This window comes from Haemaphysalis longicornis, unplaced genomic scaffold (assembly GCF_048455015.1).
Source record: "Haemaphysalis longicornis isolate Haplotype H1 unplaced genomic scaffold, Haemaphysalis longicornis Haplotype H1 scaffold_4, whole genome shotgun sequence".
Lineage (NCBI taxonomy): Eukaryota > Metazoa > Arthropoda > Arachnida > Ixodida > Ixodidae > Haemaphysalis > Haemaphysalis longicornis.
In genome coordinates, this window is record NW_027526361.1 from 90,108,506 (window position 1) to 90,122,257 (window position 13,752).

Genomic DNA, 13,752 nt, shown 5'->3' on the forward strand with positions numbered 1-13,752 from the left:
AAAATGGCTATTCGGGCTTGTTCGTTGAACATATGATACGACAGCGCAGCTGGATCACGGACACAAAGGAAGAGATATAGACATACCCAGCGCTCGTGTGTGTCTGTATCTTCCTTTGTGTTTGTGTTCCAGCTGCGTTGTCATATTCTAATTAATTGCGCCCTAAAATGCTAGCTTCATTTCATTCTGAACAAACTAACAACCGTTCGTCGTCGAACAAAAGACGGAAAAGGTACAAGAGTTATGACGTTGAAATTATATCACAACAAAAAAATCTTATACGGCCAAGTGTTCCTCCAAGATTACCGATTCCTCTGGGTTAAGATTGATAGCTTGAGCTTGTACAAGGCGTTCCGTGCAGCCAGTCGCAAAGGGGTGTTTGCGATAATGACAACGAAGCTTTTAGAGTCCTCTGGGATTTTATCTTGTAGGTCTCTATTCAGGGCACTGTTAACGACAGGCAAGAATCACCAATCTTTTAATGCAGCAGTAATAATGCCCCATTAAGCGAAAATTTGGCGTCCTATCTCGGCATGGCCTAGAGATGGTTCGAAAAATGGGCTACAGTACACACAGAATAAAGGGAAAAAAGAAAAAAAGAGAAAGAAATACACGCATTAGTTCACTCCTTTATCGCACCAGAAAAATTGTTGTCGTAACTATCAACACAGTTATGATTGGTAGCACTGCCGGGGATGACGAAGCATGATTTTCTTTTGAAGAGAACGAAGGCTTCGGCTTCCAGGTGACCTTGCGGATGCCTGGCTTCGTTGGCTTCGTACTTGGGGCCATCGTGGTTGCGGCAACAGCTTCGTGTTCGCTGTAGGACGGAACAAAGCAAAGAACGATTGGTAAATATCGTCTTACCTGTTTATCGAGCGGGTGGAAGAAAGTCGCACGTGATCAACAGCTTCGTTAGATGGGGATTTAATGGCGCACACGAGTGCAACCAGAATTCTCTGAATCTTCGGGCGAAGCGCCAATAGCTTGAAACCCGCCCGGGGCACCATTTACAAGGAATAAATTATTCTCGTGTGCTTCCGTGCAAAGTGCAGCAGATAAAAAAAAACATACCAATCATTTTTAAAAGCGCACGTTAACAAATATTCTCCATACACATCGCAATTTATTGTTTAGGAGCCATGATACTTGTCTAGGAGACACAATTGTCATGGTAGTCTTAAGACGCTTTTTTCCAGATGATAAGCTTGTTTTTCGGGCCACGTCACGTAACAAGGCGGGCCGCCAGAGCTTGTGAAGTTGCACGGTGCTGTGGCCAACGGACCAGGGCCGCGGAGAAAGGACACAGTGCTGGGGTTTGAGCCTGAAGCCGACTTCTTTATCTTTTCTCTTACCAGGCAACCCAAGAGCCTACCGATGACGATGGGGCTGAGGATGCTGCTACAAGGCATTAAATGATATAGTCTTCAGCCACCCCCACCTTGCAACTGCGTATCCTCTCTCGGCCTCTCACGCCTCACGCTCTTCCCCCAAACTCTCGCTCCTCCTATGGGAAATGCAATAAAGATTTGTTCAATTGATTCAATTTTCCCGCGTTCGCACTGTGGCTCGCGCGCCGTCTGTTGGGACAGCAGCGCGCGTCGTTTTTGTATTTTTTGTTCTACGTGAAATAGCATGAGCGGAAATCTTTTTAGTGTTTGCTTTCAGCTCGGCTATCTCTCACGCCATTTATAGCACGCATCTTTTTTATTTCGTACCGAAAAACCAAAGAAGCGTGTACTAATTAAACGTACCATCGGTTATGTACTTACACTTCGCCTCAATTATACCCGAGGTTTCCTTTGCACTGAATTGTGTGCATATGTATCAGCCATGCCAGCAGTTTTACAATTTTGGAACAGTTCTGCCTGTATGCTTCTTTTCCACGCGTTCCTTCCACTTTTCTGGGCGGCTGAATCGAGTGACAGACAGACAGACAGACAGACAGACAGACAGACAGACAGACAGACAGACAGACAGACAGACAGACAGACAGACAGACAGACAGACAGACAGACAGACAGACAGACAGACAGACAGACAGACAGACAGACAGACAGACAGACAGACAGACAGACAGACAGACGTATTTAGGCAGCCGAAGAAAGTCTATTGTCTTTAAAAATTTTATGCAAATGTGCAGCTTAGCAAGAATTATCTAAGTTCTCTTTATATTGATTTGATAGCTCGAGACTCCTAATCTAAATAAGATGGGTTCGCAAAGTTTGCGGACATACCTTCCATAAATTAAACTACTAAATGGCCGTCCCAGAGCCTATAAACTACTAAATGGCCGTCCCAGAGCCTATTCGAAATATTCCTTTTGTAGTGCCACTGTAGCAAACTTTTGTCCTTTTTGCAATCCTTACTCCCGCTGTGTTGCGCACAGAGAAATAGCAAATAAATAAACACCTGTTTTGCTGATAGCAGTGGAAAGGCGTCCTCAGTCCAAGACGCCTTGAGCTCTCCCTGCTTCAGTACCCTTAACATAAGCTGGCTTCGGCCATCGAGGTTGGAGCTGGTCAATGCCATCTCGCAAACCTCGTAATAACAATAGAAATGATTACGCGAGTGTATTTGAACGGGGTCGCAGCCCATACCACATGACAAAGGGTTGCGGAGGCTCTGCCGAAACGTCATAGCAGGGAAGGGGTGCCATGTATGGCCCTTGGTTGTATCGGGCAGCTCAGTACTTACTCTCTGTAAATCATCGGCCTCCACATTGCACATTGCTTCCTCTTCTTGTCGTCAATGGTGGTGTAGTTTTCCGGCCTCAAGAGAAGGATTGGATGCGTTCCTCTGCCGTAATCTTTCCAGTCCACACCAGGGCGTGGAATGGTGGGCTTCCTGCGAAAAGGAATACACAGCAGTGATTCGCACTCTATATTGTTTGGGAATCTAGTTATCAAAATTTCGGGCATAACCGAGTTGTTTCTGGTAAGGTTAGGACAAACCATGAGGCGTTTATGGTAGTATTAGGCCGATAAAACACGAGTTTGTAGGCTAGATTATTCTAACACTGAAAGGCACATAACCATGCGGCGGAATAACTGGCTCCGGTTTAACTTTTATTGAGTGGTTATTTTAGCTAAACAAAGTATGTTGCCAATGTTTAAAATTACGCATGCTTTCTTTTTTTTATTGTGAACGTGTTGAGGTTTGAGGTCTTGGAAGCTCGTCAAAACCCAGTGACCGGTGAATCGTGGTACGTGGGATTCACCCCTGGTATTATGATCTGCATGATAACTGGGCATTCTTCGTACCAGCAGAAAGCTGGTCTCAGAGGTGTTAGTGAAATATCACTCAAGCAGAGACGACTCGACTCTCAAAGAGCCGACTATGATTATATGCTGGCTAGCCTCGAAACAGCTATATGTTACTGCGAACATAAAAAGGCTAGGAGCCACGCTCCTTTTCTCCAAGAAAAAGCAGAAAAGACACGTTAAGAATATTTGCCCAGTATGACGACGACACGTTAAGAATATTTGCGCAGTATGACGACATATCCTAGTTTCGCATCGTAATGTGCGGCATCTTTTACCGCGTTGAAATAACGAAGGCTGCAGAACACGCTTTCACGCTTTCATTCCTTGCAATTTCATCAGAGCATTACGTGTGGCCGGTTCCAGGCAAAGAAATATGTCCGCGCATGCGCTCGTAACGCCGCGACATCATCGCAATGATCATGGTTCGCTCCTACCTGACTTGGCGGTGACGCGCCTCTTACTGACAAGAGAAGTGAAACGATACTCGGGATGACGATCATACCACTGCACGTGAGAGGCTGTGGAGGGTCATCGGGTTTCTGATGTTGTCGAGAGTCGGGGAAACTTACGAAGTATAATCATAGCACTCATCATTCGGTATGCTTGATCAGCCACGATACCATCATTGTCGCTGTTCTAATTCGTTCCCTGGGGATGATGGTAATGCTTTCTTTATGAAAGCTGAGTAGGCTTATTAAAGAGGAAAAGAAATATTTCCTTCTTAGGGACACTTATGTATCTCTAAGCACCTTGAAAGAGAACTTATTTCGGACCAACGGGATATGGAAGGAAGAATTCAGGGTGTCACACTTAAAGATAAGAGAATATTAGTGTGAATTAGGGAACAAACTAGTCTTGAAGACCAAATTAAAATTAAGCGAAGGTGGGGTTAGGCAGGACACGTCGTTCGTACGAGGAGTAACAATGGACTATGTGTGTAACCCAGTGGCTGCGAATGTACCGTAAACAGAACAGGCATAGACCAAGGGCTCAATGGAGAGATGAACTACGGAAATTAGACGGGATGGTATGAACTCGGCTAGCTCATGATAGGCGCGGCTGGAGATCTTTCGGAGAGCCTTTCGCCCTTCTGTGGCCACGGACATACATAATGAAGATTATGATTATAATACTTTATCAGGAACGAGATGATGATTCCGGACGTTCAAAAACGGGTTCCCCTCTCCTCACTACCGGTGGGAAAGAGTTGAAGAGGGCTGGGCATTTTTGAGATGTGTACATTCATGACTCCTTCACCTGTCATCATATATATTTCTTTAACAATTTCTTCTAAGCAAAAACCAACGACAAGGTTTTTTGCATGTCTCCGGTTTTAGTTATATTATTCAGTTTTCCCGCCTGCACCAATTATTTTTTTTTGAGAGGAAATAAGCAATTACTAAAGCTGGCAATTTTGTTGCAGCTAGCAAATATCGGGTATACTATACTATACTGGCCTATATGGCATCATTAAACGGTGTCATAATTGTTTGTCAAAAAAGTTTGTGAACTACGAAATCGTTGCCCTAGCCAACAAAGAACAAGGCTGGGGTTAGTCGGTGGATACGGGTTACGGAAAAAGCACATAAAACATTGTGTTTGTGTGTGTGTGCGTGCGTGTGTGTGTGTGCGTGTGTGTGCGTGTGTGTGTGTGTGTGCGTGTGTGTGTGTGTGTGTGTGTGTGTGTTTTGGGTGCTTCCGTGCGTGTGCATGCGTTTGTATGTGTAGGTGTCTGTCTGAGTGTTTAATGCGAAAGCACATGTGCGAAACACTCGCTCTCCCACAAACGCGGCACATCAATTCGCATTAGCTGTGACGCGTTCCATAGCAGGTGCCGCACAAACAAAACAAAAAGCAAAGAAGCGTGCTCCTTATCGCTTTATAACTAGCGCCTGCTTTAAAGAACACAAACAAAATGCGAGCGCCTCCGCTGCAGGCGAAATCCTTGGCCTTTTCAACGTGCGCCACATTTGACAATTTTTCTTCTCTCGCCTAGCACCGCAGCGGTCACCTGCGGAGCGGGTGCACCCTTCAAGGTGTTGCTATGCACATCACCGACGACGTAGACGGAAATAAAGGCAAACTCAGCAATGTTGTTTGAATGCCCCAGGTCGGCGGACCCGGATCGCGTGTAAAACGTGTTCCTATGGACTTCACCGAAGAAATAGAGTGAAATAAAGGCAAACTCAGCAACGTAGTTTTAATCTCTCGGGTTTTTGGCCACCGTCCGCCCGTAAGGAGAAACTTTAATCGTAGGAAAGCACGTAGGAGTACTCAATAGGATACATTCATAACATCATAAGAAACGCGTCAATTCCCTCGTACTTTTTTGTTTTTGCGCTGTGGTCCTGTCGAGTGCTTGAGCGATTCCTAAACCTGTCTCAAAATTTATTTTGCTTGTTCCACTATTACGTATCGCCAATATGTATCAGAGCTGTCTATAGCATTTTCTTTTGTTTTTTTACTTGTGGTATACGAGGTATTGTCATCGATAAGTAGTAACTATTCGAATTAGACTACAGGTTTAAACAGGTACTGCCGACTAAATATTCCTGGCGGTATCTTTTCGTGCTGTTTCACACACGCACCTTGGCAAGGGATACTCATCCTTTTCACATGACTTGTTACGCACAGATTTTTTTTCTGGCTTGAAGGAGTACGTTTTACAGAAAATCGAATGTTTTTGGCTGTGGAAGTCACTTACCCTGTTTTGATGAATGATCCCCAGGCAGCGACGACTTCTCTCATAAAGTGTTCTTCCTTAGGCGTGTAGCTGCTGGAGTCCATAAAATCCATACCTTTTTTCCCCATGGCTTCTACGTAGCGGCTCTTGTCCCCTATAAACGGTAGCGACCCCAAGGTGTAAAGAAGGTCTTCGCCGTGAGCTACTCCCATCCACTTCTCGTAGACGCTGTGCGTGGGGCGGTATCCGAAAACATACCGATACGTCTTGGCCCCCTGACCAGAGGCACTGTCCGCAAACAGCTGTACTGGGCAGTCGAATAATACGTCACCCAGCATTTCGCTCAGAGTGTTCCAAACTTGCGTCTGGTTGTGCTCCTGGCTGTCGTCGCCGAAATAGGCCCGCACGATTTCTTTCGACGTGGAGACGGGGATGTTGAGGGTTTGCGCCATGACGATGATGCTTAGCATTCGATACTGGGTTTCCATCATACCCACAAGTTGAGGGAACGCCGTCTTCATCACGCTGAGAAACATTGTCGCCTCATTCGCCGTTGAACCGAGGAGAACCTCGCCCACGCTTATTTTCTTCCACGGCTCCGGAGTGAGGATTGAGAAAGGAAGGAACTCGTCCTTGTCAAGTGGAACAAACATTTGCTGCGTAAACTCGAACTTTTCGACTTTGTTAATTATGAACGCTGGGTCTAAGCGACGAAGGCAGGCGAGAACCTCGCTTTGCTGCTCCGCAAGATTCTTCTTTGAGTCGTAGCAGCCGAGAGCGCTCGCGGCGTTGATGAACTTTCCTTCTCCCCTAAAGTATATCGTTGCAACCATGGACAACGGTCCTCCACTCTGCATGATGATCCGCTTGAAGAGGCCCTTGCTGTGAGGCGATATCGCGTGGAGTCCAACTGACGTGGAACCTGCACTCTGTCCGCCCAGTGTGACCTCCTTGGGATCTCCTCCGAAGCTCGCTATGTTTCTCTGAACCCATTTAAGAAGCAAATGTTGATCCCATAGCCCCATGTTGCCGGGAATCGCGGGTGCATCGAGGGATAGGAACCCGTTAATGCCCACACGGTAATTGAAGGTAACCACGACGACGTCGGTCAGGGCCGCGAAGTTCGCCAAGTCGTAGACAAATAGCGCCGAGTCGCCCCATTGGAAACCCCCACCGTGGATGAACACGAAAACGGGAACCTTTGCTTTGCAGGGAGTCTCGGCACAGACGGACGCTGGTTTCCACACGTTGACGTAGAGGCAGTCTTCCGATGCGTTGGCGTAATCCAGTTTCACGTTGGGCAGCAAAAGTAACGGTAGCTGCTTGCACGCTTTAGGCTTGCTCGTGGCGTTGTAGACGCCCCGCCAGGGCGAGACGGGTAGGGGCTTCCGAAACCGAAGATCGCCGACGGGTGGCTTCGCGTACGGTATTCCCAAGTACGCGTCCACCTGCTTGCCGCCGACCACTACGCGCACACCTGCCACAAACCCGGAGTCGATGCGTACGACCGGAGGAGCGTCACTTGCAGCGACCGAAGTTATCCAAACAATCCCAAGAAGGAAGACGAAGGCGGCATGTTGCGTCACGGACATTTTCGATCGGCCACGCTCTGGGGAGCTCGGGACTCCTACCATTTTCTCACCGGTGGTTCGTGGAATGGTTTACCTTGGACTCTTCGCATTGAGCCCAAACGATGTTTGCGAGTCTGCGCCTCTATAAATGGTGAGCGGACGTGAGCGGCGCCTCTTAAGTAACGTTGATGTTGTGTGGGAGAGGGAAAGGCGAAAGGCAGCAGAGCTATCGTAGGCGCGTGGATCATGTCTCAGAGCCGAGCTGAGTGCGCATACCTGAACCTGTTTACTTTATCGATGCACATTGCCCTTCTGATTCTGATCTTTTATTGCGGAATTGGGCAGCTCCACCAAGAGACGAGGAAAACCGAGTCGTCCTTGAGGGAGGCGCACGCGATAACTGACAACGTCTTCGATCAGCGAAATTCTGCCACCGGGACCTGACTTTTTGAAGTGGCGCTTCCTGGAAAGGAAAGTGCAATCCTGTTTATGCTTTAACATAGAAGCCGAAGGAGGCAAATGAGTTCAATTTGAAGGGGATTACCGCGTCGTTTTCTTGATTCTTTCCAATGTGGTGCTGCGGTGCGCCTACTGAGCGTTCATCGGGAAGCGAACTCTTTTATGATAATTGCTGACGTAATGCATTATATATTGTGTGGTTATTGGGATACACAAACAAATGGCCGTGTTTACGCATCGAGGGATGGAACGCGCAATAGGAAAACGCCGTAGTCCCATAGACAGACCATTATGGGGTTATTGCGAGCGCAGGAGCAATGAGTGCAGTTGGGTTGCGAGGGATCCGATTTTGCGACGGCGTGGGCTGTGGAAAGGGGGCGTAAAGGGTGCCGAACGCAAGATAGTGTGCTTAAAATGTGTGTTTTAGCGTTAAGTATTAGGAAAGCAAAGCTTCGATGTTGTTACAATGCGCCACGTAAAATCAGAACAACGGCTAAAAGAGTCAACAAAGTCAAACTGTCAGTCGGAATCGACTTCATAGGTTCTTCTTTTTATGCATTCGGAGAACTGCTTTCTTTTGTGAGCACGTGTGTTGAGTAGCTATCTGTTATACATTTCAAAATGAAGTGTTGAGAAGAAAAAAAAAGACATCTGTATTTTGTTTGTAGCCACATTTTATAATGATCGTTTCCAATGTTTTCAGTGGACGAGGTAATCAAGAAATGAGCAAATAAGACGGCGCCCTGTATAAGTTACAAATAAAAACTAATTGCAGAGTGGGGAGGAAGTGTAATATAAATAGTCGTTCTCACTTTCTTCTGAGGTTCGTACAAGAGTTTCTTTTTCTGTTTATTGCTAGTGGATACCGCGCCGGTTCCAGAACACTTCGCACTTTGTACACAGATACTAACCTCGAAAGTGATTAATTATTGTACCTGGTTTTTAAACGCACAGAGAGAGCACATTAAGCTACGCAGCCAGCTAGGAGTCTGCCACACTAACACGAGGAAAAGAACGGATATGTGAGACATTTCCGTCTGCCGAACGTTCTCAAGCAGAAAATTCTTGGCACCAAGCCAACACGCCGTAAACACATGACAGCGATATCAAATAAAAATGCTTTTGTCTCGTACTATGCAGAACAAACAAAATCCCGATGCGCCAGTGGGATTTCGCAAGTTATTGCTTCGACGTTACCCACATAATGCTGACGAAGATGGGAAAGTGGGGGAGGGGGGGGGAGAGGGGGGCAGATGAACAGATTACCACAAACTCCTGAATCGCATGCATGTCCAAGAGGCTAAGGTTACAAGCTGGAGACGGTGATGTGAAAGGACGTCACAGGTATAGAAGCTCGAGTTCCTCTTGCTCCATACTTGGACAATGATTGGAATAATGTAATTGTATTAATCATTGGTGATTTGTATTAGACGTTTGATGATGGACGAAGGTTAAGAATTCATGTTTTTTTATTTGAGAAATAAATTTAAAGCAAATAATAGCCAACAATCAGTCCCAGCGTCGTTTTAGGAGCAGTACGTCGTCAAGTTTACTATAAGGTGGTATCACTATATATATATATATATATATATATATATATATATATATATATATATATATATATATATATATATATATATATATATATATATATATATATATATATATCAGTGCGTCGCACCGAAAAAAATATCGGTTCGGTTACGGCTCTGGTTCAGGCGAAATCATTTCGTTCCGGGTTCCGGTTCAGTTCCGGTTCGACAAAATCACGCAGTGAAACGGTTCGATTAGTTGAATTATCACTGAAATTAGAAAAAACATTCAGTAGTTTAAAACGACAGGAAAATCAAAATACAAACAAAAATTTAAAATGCTGCTGTTCCCCAAGGGCAGTGGCGCAATTGCAAAGCAAACTTTAAGCAATTACGAGATAAGTGGCAGCGATTTACCACCTACTTTGTCGCCCAGACTTTATCTTGTCCTAGCGACTATTCATAAAGCCACCGCCAAGAGATAAGACGGTGGGATATATTTTCTGCCCTTTCCTTTTTTGTTGAAATCGCAAGCGTCGCTATGGAATCGCCAATCATGCTAACCCTGAAGCCTTAAATTTAGGCCTGCCTACTGGCGCGTTGAAATCCAAGCGGTTAATACAAATGGCGCACATTTTTTATATTTGTAACAAAACAGAAAAGTACTACAAAAGGCACATAAGTACTACCAATGAATTAGATTATTTGGTCCCCCTGAATAATTTGTTATCTGTCACCTTATCGAATGTGTTAGCCACACTTTTGTGAAAAGTAAGCTTAGATCACGCTCAGTCATTGCATTACTGCTCTGACCACTGCAATTCCTTTTGCGATAGCTATACCGTATGCGTGCATTAGAATCAGTATGTAATCGTACCGCCTGACCCCCGGCCATCGTTCCGTGTGCTACATTGCGGAATTTTATAACAGATTGTGCTGTTACAAAATGAAAGGGAAATTTGACGCGCGTAGCATGAGATGGGACTTTTTGGGGTAGACGCTCTGTAATTCGTCCACAGCAGTACTCCCCTCCGGAACGAGTAGCAGTAGGAGTAATGTAGCGAGTTGGGCCGTCAGTGCAACTATACCTTCGAAAAAAAAACGCATATCTAAAAGAGACAAAACTGCAGAACAAGCAGAAAAGATGATCGCTGGGCGAATGGGGCAGTGCGAGGTACCGGCCTGCCTTTGTGCACGTGTCATCTGCTTTATTACTTTTTCTGCTTCCAAGACAAGGTGGAGGGCTGCAGTTTCTTGCCAAGGGATAAAGTGCGCACCTTAACAGTTTTCCCTGACATATCTGTTGTTATTTCTATCTCTAAAAAACGGAACTTCTCCACAGTCCTGTCCTCAAAAACTGACCACGGAACTCACTTCCTTCGCATTGATGACCCGTTTGGTTGTGAAAGGCAGGGCAAAGAAAAGTATAGAGCAATATTCACGTTTCGGTGCTTTTTCTTACTTATTCGGTTTTACTTACTTTTTGCGTAATATTTTAAAACAACGTGATTCGCCTTTTCTTTTCTGTTGTTTTCGGTGTAAACACATTAAAAAAAAACTGGCGCACTTCATGCTTCGTGCTATATCTCTGCTCCGAGGCGCAGCTTATGTCGCAGGCAGGCAGACTTAGCAGATCCTGCGGCCACACTTGTCAAGTATTAACAATTTTCAGGTGTCGGATCTTTTAAACAAATTGTGATATGCACCTTTTATCAAATTAAAACGTTTAACCTTCTACCTCGAATCTACTATTGTTTCCTTTAATGACAGGTACTTTGTGCAGAGGGATGGTGTGTGCATTTGGTTCGTGCATTGCCCTTTTGCTTTGTGAAATATTTTTAGCCTACTGTGACAAACGTATCGAAGCGTGCCTTGACCGTAGTATCGTTAAGTGTTTTAGATATGTGGGTGACTTCATAGTTTTTGTGAAAGGGGACAGCAGTCCGGACTGACAGCGTGTGATAAAAAGAGTTTAAGAAATATTAAATAATTATTCAAAGGGCTTAACGTTCACTCATGAGGAGCCACTGAATGACAGTATACAGTTTTTAGATGTGAACCTGCAGTTGCGTGACGGGCACATTTGCAGGGCATACCAACCCCGCTCTAAAAAGGAGAGTTTAAATTACAGTTCGGCGGACTCGAAGGTGGTCATCCGCGGTATAGCGATGAACTGTTTGCGTGGCTGCCTAGACAAGTCATGCCCGCACAGGTTTGCTGAAAGCATGGACGCGGTGGTGGCCCGCTTGGCATGTTCTGGGTTCCCTCGGGAACTTGTTGCCTCTGTGATATATATATATATATATATATATATACATACATATATATATATATATATATATATATATATATATATATATATATATATATATATATATATATATATATATATATATATATATATATATATATATATATATATATATATATATATATATATATATATATATATATATAGTATGCCAGCCGCTTCACAGAGTCAGCAATGCTTCAGGACATTCCCATGGTTACAAAAGCCTCAGAGCGGGACCCTTTATGTGTAGTAGCAAAACCTTCCGAGACACGTTTTGTAGTGCACAACCAGGAGACAACGCAAAGTGAATACTGCACACAGCCTTAGTAAGCACGTACCTTCAGAAGTCAGCGTGTCGAAACGCATCGTCTTTTGTACATCGGCAGCTGCTCAACTGTTGGGGACCTGCTAACCCCTCAACCGCTGAAAAATCTCGCATCAAATAGACACCGGTCATCTGGCTACGGCGCCGTATCCACCTATTTCTCATCAGCCCTGTTCCACGTTAAAGGCCACCAAAGCGGCCAGTTAAAATATTTGGGATATTGTCAGGTCTGGGACACACAATAATTTCTAGCCCTTGACAGATATTCCGCAATATGCTCTTCGCAAAGGACAGCGAAGTAAAGCACGAGCGGCGCACATGAACGTGCAAGGTGAAGGTAGCCCTTGACAAGTCGCTCGGAACGCCCATTTTATTCCTCGCATGAACTGAGACAAGCTATATAAAGGTTTCGGGAACTTCTGACCGCGCCTTGTGATTAGTATCGTACTGTGTCATTGCAAAACGAATTTAGGAAATAATAGAAAGGTATAGCTACTTTTACTCAAGCATACCCAACTGAACGTTCATCCGGCGTGTATCTCTCAGGTGCAAATTTTTTGCATGCCTTGCACAGCGAGAGAAGGATACTCATCAAATGTTTCCTGGAGGATACCTAGCGAAGTACCAATGCGCGAGTGAGAGAGAGGTCCCCATTTCTAATTTGCATCCCCGGCCGCTTAATCGAGCAGCCACTTCATGGGCACTTCACATTCACTTCACGTTGGAAAAACTGTTTGGTATCAGGTGGGTAACGGGTACGTCAATAGACTGAGCTTATTAACGTCAACCTGCAAATTTAGTTGCATAAAAAATTGCAGGGATATACACTGTCTTCATAGTGAGGGAGCAAAACATGTATTGTCCACTCAGATCCAAGGCCAGGATGGAGGTGGTCCATGCCAGAATGTGCCTAGGAATTTGGACGTGGAAGACAGACGTGTAATGATATACTGGTAGCTGCTAACGATATTCGAGCGAAAATATTCGCTTTTGCTATAAATGGTATTCACATGAAACGTTTAGCGGGCGATTTCTTCTCTCGGCAGCACTGAAAACCCCCACGGCTGTGCGCGCCATGTCTGCGCGCGCGAGCTCATTTCGCAGAAAAAAGAAAGCAGGCCCTGGTGTCTGTCGTCCGCGATTATACCACCGGATTCTCGGCCATGGCTTCAACAGATGTGATCAATCGCAGTGGCATTGTGTGGTGATGCTCCACTTGTCCTTGAGAACTCCGCATCACCACCGGAGAACGGAGTCGGGGTTGCGGTAGCGTAGCAGTGGGTGGATTGTTAGCCGCGAGACAAGCGACATCTATCGTCAAGTGGCCAAGCGGCCGAAGGGGAAAGCGCTCGCCGAGAGCTGAGCAATCAGTAGCCAATATTAAAACACGGCAGCTGGCAATTAGCTGATCTGTGCCGACGACTTCACTCGTGTCTTGAGACAGGTAGGCCGCAGGACTCTGCGCAAAACCGCACTTGACGTCGAGATAATGCTTTTGATTTCGGTGTAACACAATACTACTGCTGCTGCTGCTGCTGCTTCCCGCAGAAACGCTGCGCACTGCCCCTAAATACGACGTTGCCAAGGCAACGGGGACGTGCAGGCTCCGGCATGGAGCAGCAT

At 45.5% G+C, this 13,752-nt stretch overlaps 1 protein-coding gene across 1 annotated transcript; it reads right to left on the reverse strand.

The window, feature by feature from the left end:
* Nucleotides 1-617: 617 nt before the first annotated feature.
* LOC144179031 (acetylcholinesterase-1-like) lies at nucleotides 618-7,704 on the reverse strand. Its single transcript, XM_077707205.1, has 3 exons — nucleotides 5,971-7,704; nucleotides 2,698-2,847; nucleotides 618-820 (listed from the first exon to the last, which is right to left on the reverse strand). The coding sequence occupies exons 1-3, from the start codon at nucleotides 7,581-7,583 to the stop codon at nucleotides 631-633; spliced, it is 1,953 nt and encodes a 650-aa protein (XP_077563331.1). The 5' UTR covers nucleotides 7,584-7,704; the 3' UTR covers nucleotides 618-630.
* Nucleotides 7,705-13,752: the final 6,048 nt, after the last annotated feature.